The following is a 13813-nucleotide window of genomic DNA, read 5'->3' as shown; positions in this document are numbered from 1 at the left end:
CTCTAGAACCCTGTTTGTTTTTCAGAGTCCATCGTCTCTCATGGTTCGTCTCCCACTCCGATTTCCCCCGCTTCATTCTTCCCCTCCCGCTACCTTCTTCTTCTTTTTTTTTTTTTTCTTAACATATATTGCGTTATTTGTTTCAGAGGTACAGATCTGAGATTCAACAGTCTTGCAAAATTCACAGCGCTTACCAGAGCACATACCCTCCCCAGTGTCTATCACCCAGTCACCCCATCCTTCCCACCCCACCCCCCACTCCAGCAACCCTCAGTTTGTTTCCTGAGATTAAGAATTCCTCATATCAGTGAGATCATATGATACTTGTCTTTCTCTGATTGACTTATTTCACTCAACATAATGCCCTCCAGTTCCATCCACGTCGTTGCAAATGGCAAGATCTCGTTCCTTTTGATGGCTGCATAATATTCCATTGTATATATATACCAGATCTTCTTTATCCATTCATCTGTTGATGGACATCTTGGCTCTTTCCACAGTTTGGCTATTGTGGACATTGCTGCTATAAACATCGGGGTGCACGTACCCCTTCGGATCCCTACTTTTGTATCTTTGGGGTAAATACCCAGTAGTGCAATTGCTGGATCATATGGTAGCTCTATTTTCAACTTTTTGAGGAACCTCCATACAGTTTTCCAGAGTGGCTGCACCAGCTTGCATTCCCACCAACAGTGTAGGAGGGTTCCCCTTTCTCCGCATCCCCGCCAACATCTGTCATTTCCTGACTTGTTAATTTTAGCCATTCTGACAGGTGTGAGGTGGTATCTCATTGAGGTTTTGATTTGGATTTCCCTGATGCCGAGCGATACTGAGCACTTTTTCATGTGTCTGTTGGCCATTTGGATGTCTTCTTTGGAAAAATGTCTTTTCATGTCTTCTGCCCATTTCTTGATTGGATTCTTTGTCAGACACAACCTTTTAGTTACACTTATTAAAATACAGTTTTCCTCTTAGGGCATGCAGTTTTGAAATGGATAGGCCTATTTCATATTTCTGTGCTAAGTTTCTGAATTTGTATTGTACCCCCACCTCCCCACTGCGGCAGAGGATGTCAGAGGAGGTCTAGTGGGGGGCCGGGACTTTGGCCACCCTCCAGAGGTAACCCGGCCACAGTCCCCCTCTTCCCACACCCCCTCAGTGGCAGCCGTGTGGTAAGCCATGAAGACTCATGCCAGCCCCTTCCACCTGCTCACCCCACAGCCAGGGAGGTATGACGGGGGCACAGGAGACCAGAACACCCCTCTGCCCAGCAGTGATGAGAGTGCCCTCTTCTCCATCAGAGGTGGTTGAGTGGGGAGCCTGGCTTCTCCCACGTGGCAGCGATGAGGCTGTGCCTCCCTTGTCCTGCCAGGTGGCATCAGAGGAAGCCAGCTGAAACAAAAGTTTATGCTGGAGACATTGATACCCTGCTCTGGACACGCGACAGGACATCTGTAACGATCTCCGCAAGGATAGAGTAGAACTCCACAACACCGCTAACCAACAGGACCTACTCACTTACAGAACACTTAAACCAATGAAAGTAGAGTATGCATGCTTCTTGAGTCCCAGCAGAACATGGATCAAGAAAGACCATGTGCTGGGCCATAAATCAAAATTGAAGAAGTTCAGAAAGATTGGAATTCTGTAGAGTGGGTTTACCTCCCACAATGCAACCAAACTAAAAATCAATACCGGAAAGATAGCAGGTGGTTTTCCAAATACTTGGAAACTAAACAGTGCCCTTCTGTGTATTCCATGGGTCAAAAAGGAAGTCTCAAGGTAATTAAAAAGATATGTTGTCTCAAATGAAAATAGTACATGTTGAATTTGTGAGACACAGCTAAAACAGTGTGGGGAGGAAAATGTGTATCACTAAATGCATATGTTAGAAAAGAGGAAGGTCTCAGTCGATGATCTAAGCACCTGCTTCAAGAACCTAGAAAAAGGAGAGCAAAATAAAGCCAAAGCAAGGAAACAGAAGGCAGCAACAAGAACAGAAATCAATAAAATTGAAAAAAAGTAGAGAAAATCAATGAAACAAAGGGCTGGTTATTTGAAGATAACCAGAAAATGACAAACCTGTAGAAAGAATGACAAAAAAGAGAAAAGACACAAACCGCAGTCTATCAGGAATAAAATGGAGTTTCACCACAGACCGTGCAGACACCAAAAAGATGGAGAGGGATACTGTAATCAACTGTCCCAAACAACAGCTTAAATGAAATGGACCAGTTCCTCAAAAAACACAAACTACCTCAATTTACCCAATGAAATACATCACTGAATATCTCTATAACCATCAAGGAAATGAACTTAAAATATAAATCTCCCCAAAAGGAAAGTTCCAGTCCCCAGTGGTTTCATTGGAGAATTCTACTAAATGTTTAAAAGAAAATTAACATTAAACTTATAAAATCTTATCTAGAAAATGGAAGGGAGAACACTTCTCAATTCATTTTATGAAGCTGGTATTACCCAGTATGAAAACCAGACACAGTACACACACACACACACACACACACACACACACACACACACACACAAAACTGAAGATCAGTATCCCTCATGAATGAAGATGCAAAAGACTTTTATTATTAGCAACTATAATTTCACAATATGTAAAAGGAATTATCCACCGTGAATAATTTGGGTTTTTTTCTTCTGGAGATGCAAAGCTGGTACGATAATTTGAAAATCAGTCGAGATTAATCCACCATGTTAACAGGCTAAACAAGAAAAAAAAAATTGCGTGATCATATCAACTGATGCAGAAAAAGCCTTTGATAATTCAACATTCACTCATGATAAAAACACTCAGGGGCACCTGGGTGGCTCAGTCGTTAAGCATCTGCCTTCAGCTCAGGTCATGGTCCCAGGGTCCTGGGATCGAGCCCCGCGTCGGGCTCCCTGCTCTGCAGAAGCCTGCTTCTCCCACTCCCACTCTCCCTGCTTGTGTTCCCTCTCTCGCTGTGTCTCTCTCTGTCAAAAAAATAAATAAAATCTTTAAAAAAAAAAACACTCAGAAAAATAGGGTTAGAGGAGACATCCTCAATTTGATAAAGAGCATCTACAAAAATCCTACAATTAACATAGTATTTAATGGTGAAAGATTGAGTGTTTTGCTCATAAGATCAGAAAGAAGGCAAGGATGTCTGTTCTCACCATTGTTATTAAACATAATGCTGGAAGTTCTAGCAAGTACAGTAAGATAAATGAAATAAAAGGCAGATATATTGGAAAGGAAGAAATAAATCAGTCTTTTTGTAGATGATGTGATTTTCTATGTGTAAAATCCCAAGGAATTTACTAAAAAAGAAAAGGAAAAAGGAAAAAAAATCCTCACAGAACTAATAAGTGAGTTCAGCAAGGTTACAGGATACAACATAAATGTAAAATAATCAACTGTATTTCTATATACTAATAAAAGGCACCAAAATTAAAAATATAATAACATGTACAATCGCTCCTAAAAAATGCGAATGGGTATAAATCTAACAAAACATGTGGAGGATCTATATGCTGAAAACCCGCAAAGCCATGAGGAAAGCAAACAGAGCTGCATAGGAGATATGTCACGTTCATGGGTTAGAACACAGCATGGTCAGTAGTCTCACTGACAATCAGCATTGTAATACTTCTCCCCAAAATGCCACCCAGGTTTAATGCAATTCCTATCAAAATCGTAGCAAAAATTTGTTTAGATATAGAGCTGTTGATAGACAACATTGCTCTAAAATTTATATGGAATAGTGAATAAATTAGAAGAGTTAAAACAATTTTTTTAGAGATTTATTTATTTTGGGGGGTAGGAGGGCAGAGGGAAACAGAGAATCTCAAGCGGACTCCCCGCTGAGCACGGAGCCGAACGCAGTGCTCGATCTCATGACCCTGAGATCATGACCTGAGCCCAAACCAAGAGTCAAACGCCTAACTGACTGAGCCACCCAGGGGCCCAAAACAATTTTTATAAAGAATAATGTGGGAAGAATTCATCCATTTAATTTAATGTCTTATTATAAAGCTTCAGTAATCAAGACAGAGGTGAGGGGATAGACACATAGATCCATGGAACAGAGTAAAGAGCCCAGAAGCAGACTCTTCCCAATAGGTTCAAGTGATTTCAGGGAGATGAGTGTGTCCATACTTGGTGGCATGTGGGATCTGTGCGCTCAGGTGAATGTCCTGCATCTTCATGGAATTAATGTCAATACTCTGGTTGTGGTCGTTCTGCAGGACATTACCGTTGGAGGGAACTGGGTAAAGGGTCCACAGGATGCTGTATGATTTCTTACAACTGCAGGTGAATCTGCAATGATCTCAAAATCAGAAGCTTAATTCAGAAATATTTTTTTAAGATTTTATTTACTTTTTGACAGAGAGAGACACAGTGAGAGAGGAAACATAAGCAGGGGGAGTAGGAGAGGGAGAAGCAGGCTTCCCGCCAAGCAGGGAGCATGATGCGGGGCTCGATCCCAGGACCCTGGGATCATGACCGGAGCCGAAGGCAGACGCCCAATGACTGAGACACCCGGGCACCCCCTATTCAGAAATATTTTATGGTGTTGGTAGCAGGTTATATATAGACGTAATAAATGGACAAGAGTGGATATCATTTATTTAGATTTTCAAATTGCCTTTGCCAAGGCCAATGTTAAACTTCATTGGCTTGAAGAAATTGTCATGGTTAAAAGACCAAATTTGGAATCAGATTGTATTTTATCTTTAAAATGAAAATAAATAAATAAATAAATAAATAAATAAATAAATAAAAACCCTCACATAGGTGTTTGGTATGTGTGTGTATTTCTCGGCTCCATCCACTGAAAACTATAAACATTGACCGGCCCACCGATAATGTGCTGCTGTGTACCTTTTAGGGTCCGGGGGGGAGGCGTCTCTCATTTTGATTTTCCCCTCAAGTATGCAAGGACTTCTTGAGGAAATATTTCATTCCAGATTTGGGACCAGGAAAAAAAATATTCTTTGGAACCATGTGTTAACATTCCACTAATGCCAATTTTATGTAACACATTCTCAGTCATTTGCATTATTATCTTGTGATGATACAATAACCAACTGTTGTGGGCAGTGTCTAAAACTTGTGTTGAGCTGTGAACTCAAATCCTGTCAATACTGTGGTCATCCATATCTTATGAGTAAGGTCAGAATCTCTCAGACTCGGAGTGCCCTTCAGACTATTATTTAACATGTGAGAGAGAGCTATCGTGGTTTGCCCGTTATCACAAAAATAATTAAGCTTGCATGCTTCAAGATGTGTTAATTTGATAAAGTAGAAACGTGTGCTAAACTCTGTGCTTCCTACAAGCATCAAGCTGCCCTAGTTGAGCATTTGCTCTTGGATGTGTGTGCGAGATGCTGGTTCCTAGGTGACTTGACCAACTGGAGTCTCCCACTGGGAAGTTCTGGACTTGAGTCTCAATGAGAGACCTTTAGCTTTTTCTCCGTGTCGCCCAATAGAGGTGCCATTCATGAGAACTTTCCAAAGCATGATCCAAAAAGCACAAGATCCAAAGCATGATCTTGTGATAATGAAAGACTCATCAGCACAAGCTTTCATGAAATGGACAGCACAATGTTTCGTGGTGTTTGGTCATAATCTATTAAAATCTTTTTGTTCATTTCACCGAATATTTATCAAATGTGCCCAATGGACAGGCGTTCTGCTAGTTCCTGCAGGGAGCAGAGTTGAACAATTTGTAGTCACTGCGCTCAAGGTATGGCAGGAATTTTACTGTGGGATTAGGAATGGCCATTACAAAATGAGGCCATAACAGAGGCAAAGACAGACTAGGAATGTTTTTAGATAAATTCAGGTAGTCCAATTTGTGTGTGTGTGTGTGTTGTGTCTGATTCAGAGGTGTCTATGTGTTTCACTCAGAATCGTGTTTTCTTCATTTTTTCTCCAATATTTTATTTTAAGTACTCTCCGCACCCAACATGGGGCTCAAACTCACAACCGTGAGATCAAGAGTCTCGTGCTCTACCAACTGAGCCAGCTGGGCACCCCGTGTTTTCTTCGTTTTAAAGACGAACTGTTTAAATGATCCAAAAGGACTCTTTCAATAAAGAGACCATTGAATTTCTTCAACTGAAATCACTCCTTCTTCCCCAGACATGGTGGAATCCTCCTACCTGGTTTAGTGAGTTTTCTGGGCAGGCAAGGGTCCTCAAGAATAAAGGGGGGGGGGGCTGCATGAATGTGAATCACCACCATTTTCTGTTAAACTCACAATCAGAGGGGGACTTGGAAAATTAGAACAGGAGACGTGTCCCTTGTTTGATGTGCAGAAAGGGAGCACCCGGATGGGAGCTTTGAACTTGGGTGTAACATGAACTCGAAGACATGAAACGCCTCTCCGGTGAATAATTGAAAACTTCCTCTGAATCAGATTATTCTTTAAAAGAAATAATTTTTGTGATCACGTTTAAACATTAGTAACCGTGCTGTTTTCTTTTATTATAGGTAATGTATGAAATTGTTGGAGCAATTGAAAAAAATAAAGACAGCCTCTCACAGAATCTTCTATTTGTAATGAAAAGTGAGTTTTTTCCCCTATGGTTAAAATGCCACACATTCCTTCTTTCTCCATCTCTGAACATTGTCCTCTGTAATATGCCACTGGCGACAGGGGAATTGAAATATCTTTTACATTCTAAAGCCCGGAATAATAAAGAATGGATCTTGCCACGCTGTACCTTGGCTACAATTTAATTTGGAGTCTAGTAGAAACCATAATTTAACTAAGCTTTTAGCAGCTAGAAATATAAAATACCTTTACCACTCTAGTGGTATGAACATAAAAAAGCTCCTTTGTGAAGACTAATAAAGATTAATACAGCTTCCAAAATTATTTAGGCCACAGCAGGGTGAATTTCATTACTGAAGATGAAGTCTGGAGCACACCTAAGGGTGGTATTTTATTCTTACGTACTTTCCGTTATAAAGAATTAATGCCCATGAAGTAGAGGGAGTGTATAGATTTATATATACACACACACATGCATATATGTATGTATCAACATATAGGCTCCATCTACTTAGCGAATCTTAGCCCTTTATGTACGTGTATCTATTTCTATACAACAGGTAAGTAACTATATACTACGCTTGGATATGGTGCATTTCTGTGTATCAAAATGTGTACTTCTGCCTACTTTAGTCATTATTTCTTGATAGCAATTCTGTAGACCTTGGTTCTCATTTTCCTAACAACCTTAAAGTGAATTAAAATGTATCATCTTTTGTGCTTTAAATTGCTTGGCATGAGCTGAGTCATTTATCTTTCCTGGGAAAAAGAAGCCTATGATAGCCTTTCATGAGATGGTTGGATGCCTCTGAGCTGGAAATAAGACATCCATATCACTGTTGGCTTGAGGAACGTACTTACCTTAAATCAAGCAGCACAGATGCAATAGATTATTTTTCACTGGGAATTACTCGGCTCGTCTCTCAGAACTTACGGTGATTGAGTTCTCTTAAAACTGAGACTGGTGGGAGGAGCATGGAATTGGAATAATATATAATATCATGCAGAAGGAAATAATTGACCCTATTGATTATCATTGGAAATATCCTCCTTCTTGTTTTCAATTATTTGACCTTCCATTTATAATGTACTGCCATCTAAGTCATATCTTTTTTGAAGATCTGATATATAGCATGGTTTTGAAGATGGTGCAATGGCTTTTTCTTTATTTTTTATTTCAGGTGCTAGAATATATATTTAGAAAGAGAATGTGATGGCTAATGATATTGTGATCCTTCTTATCTTAACAGAGTCCCTATATTTTAAAGTCATTCTTTTGTGTATACTTGCTATTAAATTCCAAGAGAACACAAGTGAGTCTTGTTTCATTCTAAATACTTTTGTCATCTGAGCAGGTGGACAAATTTACAATGCATTCATATATGTTTATACAGGAAGTAGCAGGTGTTTTCTATAAAGGACCAGATAATAAACACTTCAGGCTTTGCAAGCCATACGGTCTCTGTTGCAACTTCTCAACTGTGCTGTTATAATGAGAGAGCAGGTGTAGACAATGCAAATGGACATGTCTGTGTTCCAATAAAACTTTATGTACAGAAATAGGCAGTGGGTCGGATTTGACCCACAGGCCACAGTTGCTAACCCATTCTGTCATATAGGAAAAAGATGCATGGTTGTGATATTATTTTATGAATTTGTGAAATGTTTTGATGCTGTAAATAGTTGTTAAAAGGTAGTGTAATTCGTGTCATATGACCTCAGTGATATGAGGAATTCTTAATCTCAGGAAACAAACTGAGGGTTGCTGGAGTGGTGGGTGGGAGGGATGGGGTGGCTGGGTGATAGACACTGGGGAGGGTATGTGCTATGGTGAGCGCTGTGAATTGTGTAAGACTGATGAATCACAGACCTGTACCTCTGAAACAAATAATATATGTTTAAAAAAGAAGATAGCAGGAAGGGAAAAATGAAGGGGGTGGAAATCGGAGGGGGAGACGAACCATGAGAGACTATGGACTCTGAGAAACTGAGGGTTCTAGAGGGGAGGGGGGTGGGGGGATGGGTTAGCCTGGTGGTGGGTATTAAAGAGGGCACGTTCTGCATGGAGCACTGGGTGTTATATGCAAACAATGAATCATGGAACACTACTTCAAAAACTAATGATGTAATGTATGGTGATTAACATAACATAAAAAAAAAAAGCTAGTGTAATTTATAAATAATATATTTTTTTTATTTTTGAGTACCTTACTAGGTACTTTGTTTATAGTATCTAATTGAATCTTCATATTATCAAAAAGCTCCCAATTGAGGAAGGTGGTAGGGTCTGTTATGGGATCTGAACAAACATCCCTTTGTCCATGAGACACCTTTCCAAGTGGAGGCAGGTAGCTTGGAGACTCAGCTCATGCAGAAATGCAGTGAGTGCTCTCATCTGTGCCTGAGATGTGAAATAAAGTCTGCTTGGCTCAGAAAGAGGCAAAAGAGTCAAAATCTGGAGTATTAAGTCTGCTTACAAAAATAAAAAAATTTAAGATCTACTGTCAATAATGTTGACAGCTCTTGAGTCTATTGTCTCCAAGTGCCTCTGCATACCTGCTCGTAAACTGGGCGCCTAAGTTAGCTTATCCTGATTGTCCTGGCAGGAAGACACTGGATGCAATGTTTACAGACCCCCTGCGGGGGATGCTTCCCATTTCAACACAAACATTAACTGTTTGTGTTGAAATGATTTCAAGTTTAAAGTTACAAAATTAGTACCAAGAACTCCCATATGCCCTTTTCCAGATTCCTTTTCCTCATTTCCGTTCTTTTACTCTGGCTTCTCCCTCCCACTCACCCTGTCTTCCACTCCCCAGCATCCTTCCCTCTGTGTGCCCGTGTGCACGTGCATGTGCATGCATGTGAGCACAGGTGTGTATGCGTGCGTGTGTGTGTGTGTGTGTGACATATATTTTCTGAACCATTTGAGACCAAGTCACAGGCATCTTTGGTATACATCCTAAGCTAAAGGACATTATCTTACAGAACATCAGCCAACTGTCAGAGTATTAAACATTGATGCGGCGCTAACATCTAGACCCGAGTTCTGTCCCTTTGCCACTCACTCTTGCCATGTCTTTCGTAATGATTGCCCCCCAGTTCAGGGCCGGTCGCTGCATTTAGTTGTCATTTCTCTTCAGTCTTCTTTAATTTAGGACATTTTCTCTGCTTATCTTTTTTTTCATGACTGACATTTTAAAACCTAAAGGCCAGTTATTTTGAAGACTGTCCCTCAATCTGGATTTATTTGCTGTTTGCTCACATTGGCGTCCGCGCCCCTTCTTGGCGGGAATCCCACAGAGGAGCTGGAGGGCCCTCACCCATCCCGTTGAGAGGATGCACCGACTGTTTGAAACACCATTGGTGACATAGCCTTGTTAAGGTGACCCCCGTCGGGCTTCCGTAATGGAAAGCTGCTATTTTCCTCTGTCATTGATAGCCTGTAAGGAGGATGAGGCAAGTAAATATTCTCTTCCACGTCAGACTTTCACCCGCTGGCTTGCGTACATGAATGATTCTTGCCTGAATCAACAATTTCTCTGACGGTTGCAAAATCGTGATTTTCTACCCCCCGTTTTTCCATCAATTGTGACATTCAATTGTAAGAACTCCCCTTTTTCATTAATTAACTAATTAAATTATTATGTATGGGCTCATAGATTCCTATTTTATCGAATGAATCACAATCTATTACTATCATTATTTTAATGCTAACATTGCTCAGGACGTGGCCAGGGAGAACCCCTTCAAGCCAGCTCCCACATTCTTTTCAGATTCTCATGATCTTGTTTAGCACTTCCTTATATTCCAAAATGTTCCGGGATTATTTGCTATGCCTCCGAATCAGCCCTGTGCCCAAGAAGCCTAGATTTATTTTAGAGAAGAATGGTGTTAAGAAACACTGAGGTCTGGGGGCCTGACGAGCCCTTTTCTACTGGGTTGTCCTTGCTTTGAGGCTCCTTCAGAACTAGACAGTTAAAGATATATAGATAATATATAGGTATGTAGCTCTATATTAAAAATCATGAATTTATCTTGATAGCCCTAAATTGGATCCAACACCACAAGGCTCCATTTTGCCTTCCTGCATTCCATAATTGTTCTTTCCTTCTCTGACACTTCTCCCTAGTTTGTGTATTATGTAGTGACTTTCCTTTATATGCTTTGCTACTAAATATGTTAGTCGGAGCAAGCAAAATAATCTGGGTGTGGAAAAGGTAGAAAAAAGGTTTTGCTGCTGAACAGTGCTAACCAGCTGATGAGTCGGCATGATCCTAAATGATGTGCACGTGACTTCACATTTTAATCCTGTATAATCCTTGAAGTAGGTATGTCATGGTCATTTTGTAGAAAAAGAAACTAAAGTGTGAGGGTTGTGTATATACAAATGTAGGTACGTGAGAAAAGTGTCTTATAGAGCCCTAACCACCATATACAGTTTTCACTATGCTATTCCAATTTGTAACCAAAATTTAGTAGAATTTGTATAACCTAACATGTAAAATACATCGGCTTTTTACCTTTGTAGCTGAACAGTTTCCCCTAACAACTGGTATAAGCAAATGAGACAGGGTCCCCCGCAGGTGTTTACACACACACGGAGACTGGTTAGATCCTGGGACGTGTGTTTCTGGGGTGGGAAGTTGCTGGTGGAAACCACAGGTCTTCGTGACTTGGCCAAGGGCACTGAAGGCCCGTATACCCAAGCAGGTGAGATTCAGTTCCCATGGCTAGGAGAGTAGCAGGTGCTACTCAGAGAGCCAAGGGCCAGTGCTCAGGTGGAGGACAGGGGACACGGGCTTAGGACTCCTGGCCAAGGACAGGGAAGGTCAGAATTCATCAAGTGCTAGGATTAATGGTGTGGGCAAAGGGAAAGATGGACCTCTCACTTACGTCTTGCACTGAGAATGTCTAGGGCTTACGGCCCTGGAATGAGGGTGTGTTGAAAGCTTATGTACATAACAGTTTGAATGCCACTCACAATATCTCTTTATTTCTTTCCTAGCTAGTGAAAATGTCGTGATCCATCATTTGTTCCAGTCGAAACTGTCACAGACGGGATCCCTCGTGTCCTCCTCTCCTTCTTTTAAGTTCAGAGGACAGAAATCATCCCTGCTCAGTAAGAAAACGGCAGCTTCTTCAATTATTGGAGAAAACAGGAATTATCTAGAACTCAGTAAGGTAGGAGTTTCTCTGATTCTTGTTTGGTTGTTCTTAAGTCTGCTTAGTACATTTACTTTTTCTTTTTAAAGTGCAACTCTGAAAACTGATGGAAACAAGTTGATATTTTAATTTAAAAAAATGAACGCAAAGGATGCTGCCTGAAGTATAATCATAAGGGAGAGGGGATGGTAGAAGAGGGTACCGTAGAGTGAAAATTCAGTAGCAAATGGGGCATTAGTAATTTCATTGGTTGTCTCTGCAACATCCCATTTGTGCCTTGTCTCGGTGACTGTCCTTTTGATGAATGGGAACTGCAGGGAATAAAATTAGCTACCTTATTCTGTTGACATTAATCACTTCAGAGGTTTTAGGTCTCTAAACAATAAATTGTAGCTTCTCTTAAAGACATCGTGTATGTTGCCGGGGCTGGAATTACTTTTACCGGATAGTTTGTAGATTTTAAGCTTACTTTTGTATCATACTAGTTTTAATGTGTACGTGTCCAACGCACGTGTGGTTATACTTAAAACATAAAGGTTCTTTTTATAAAACAGAACTACAGATTCAGTGGAGTTTTCTCAAACTGATAGGAAATAGGTAGGAAATGTGTTAACGTTAAGGATTCAGCCCCTGACGGTAGTCTGGTTTGCTCCGCTTGCCTCTACCAAAACCATAGAGATGAGAAATATGTTTGGGAAGGTGTCCAGGACAATCAATTTTAGAAATTCAGTTGTTGTAGCTTGTTGGAATGCATTTTAGCTTACCAATTAAAATAAAAGCATAATTAAAATCAGCTCTATTTTGGAAGAGTGGCAAGATGTATATAACATATTAGAAATGAGTGAGTGTGGGGGCGCCTGGGTGGCTCAGTTGGTTAGGCGACTGCCTTCGGCTCGGGTCATGATCCTGGAGTCCCTGGATCGAGTCCCGCATCGGGCTCCCTGCTCGGCGGGGAGCCTGCTTCTCCCTCTGGCCCTCCCCCCTCTCATGTGCTCTCTGTCTCTCTCATTCTCTCTGTCTCAGATAAATAAATAAAATCTTTAAAAAAAAAAAAAAAAAAAAAGAAATGAGTGAGTGTGCACGCACATGCGTGTGTGCGTGTGTGTGTGTGTGTGTGTTTAGCCAGTGGTCCCTACAATTAGGGATCCTTTGATGTAGTCATTCCTGCGCTATCTGATCACAGGAATTCTACCTCACTGCATACAAAATGGCATTTTTTACATAAAAAAGACGAAGGGTTTACCCTTTGTAAGGAAGATCTCTACTCCTGAGGGTTTCGCTGAACCTCCTGGCCCTTCCTTTCTCAATCATCCTGGAATCAAGAGCGAGAAATCACCACACACCTCTAAACTGTAATTTTTAACCTTAATTATTAAACATTACCAGGCATGGATGCTATTAGTCTTTTCCCTGAAGGACTGCAAAAGGAAGATAATTCACGGTGGTTCCTCCACCCAGAGAGGGAAATTGAGTGTTCAATTTCAAGGGATGGAGATTTATTTATTACAATTATTCCTTAAGTGTTTCATTCCTCACTTCTGTGCAACCTGCCCTCATCCCTGCATGTCTGCGCCTGTGACCAGGATTCTACCCACTCTTTAACTGAGCGTCACGCTTGGCTTTGTGTTTGTAGAAAACCAGTTGATCTTGGACCAATCGCTTCATTTTACATTCCCTTGTCAGTTACCATTGATCATTTCAGCTTGACAGTTCACGTTAATGGAAGGAAATGAGCGGTTGCCGTGATAGCAACAGCACCGTATTGACAAGAATGTTTCATCAGATTTTTTCTCCTATCAAGACCTCTTTATTGTAACATAAATGATTTTGGATCAATAGATATGTTGGTCTCAGTCTGTGTGATTTTGTGAAGGGCAATAGTACATTAGTGGCCGGGGTTCCTTTTAACCCCCGGTGGGATTGAATTAATTACCTCCTGCCCTTTCTTTCCCCATTGGCTTCCTTTCCACTGACTTCTTTTATCTCCACTATCATTTCATCTTTGCTACGTATGACTTTTTTTTTTTTCTTTTAAGAGCTGTCTATAATGACTTATCGAAGAAAACACAGACTTTTGCCATTTTTCAGACAGGTAA

At 40.7% G+C, this 13813-nt stretch overlaps 1 protein-coding gene across 1 annotated transcript in view; it reads left to right on the top strand.

The window, feature by feature from the left end:
• MYO16 (myosin XVI) overlaps positions 1-13813 on the top strand; it is a 441248-nt gene that overhangs the window by 285025 nt on the left and 142410 nt on the right. The window contains exons 23-24 of the mRNA XM_044913335.1: positions 6488-6563; positions 11560-11735. Coding sequence (XP_044769270.1) covers positions 6488-6563; positions 11560-11735 — 252 coding nt within the window. The remainder of the gene's footprint in view (positions 1-6487; positions 6564-11559; positions 11736-13813) is intronic.

The sequence above is a fragment of the Neomonachus schauinslandi genome, chromosome 3 (genome assembly GCF_002201575.2).
Source record: "Neomonachus schauinslandi chromosome 3, ASM220157v2, whole genome shotgun sequence".
In the NCBI taxonomy this organism is placed as follows: domain Eukaryota; kingdom Metazoa; phylum Chordata; class Mammalia; order Carnivora; family Phocidae; genus Neomonachus; species Neomonachus schauinslandi.
The sequence above is the reverse complement of the archived record's forward strand: the minus strand, read 5'-3'. Positions and strand labels throughout refer to the sequence as shown.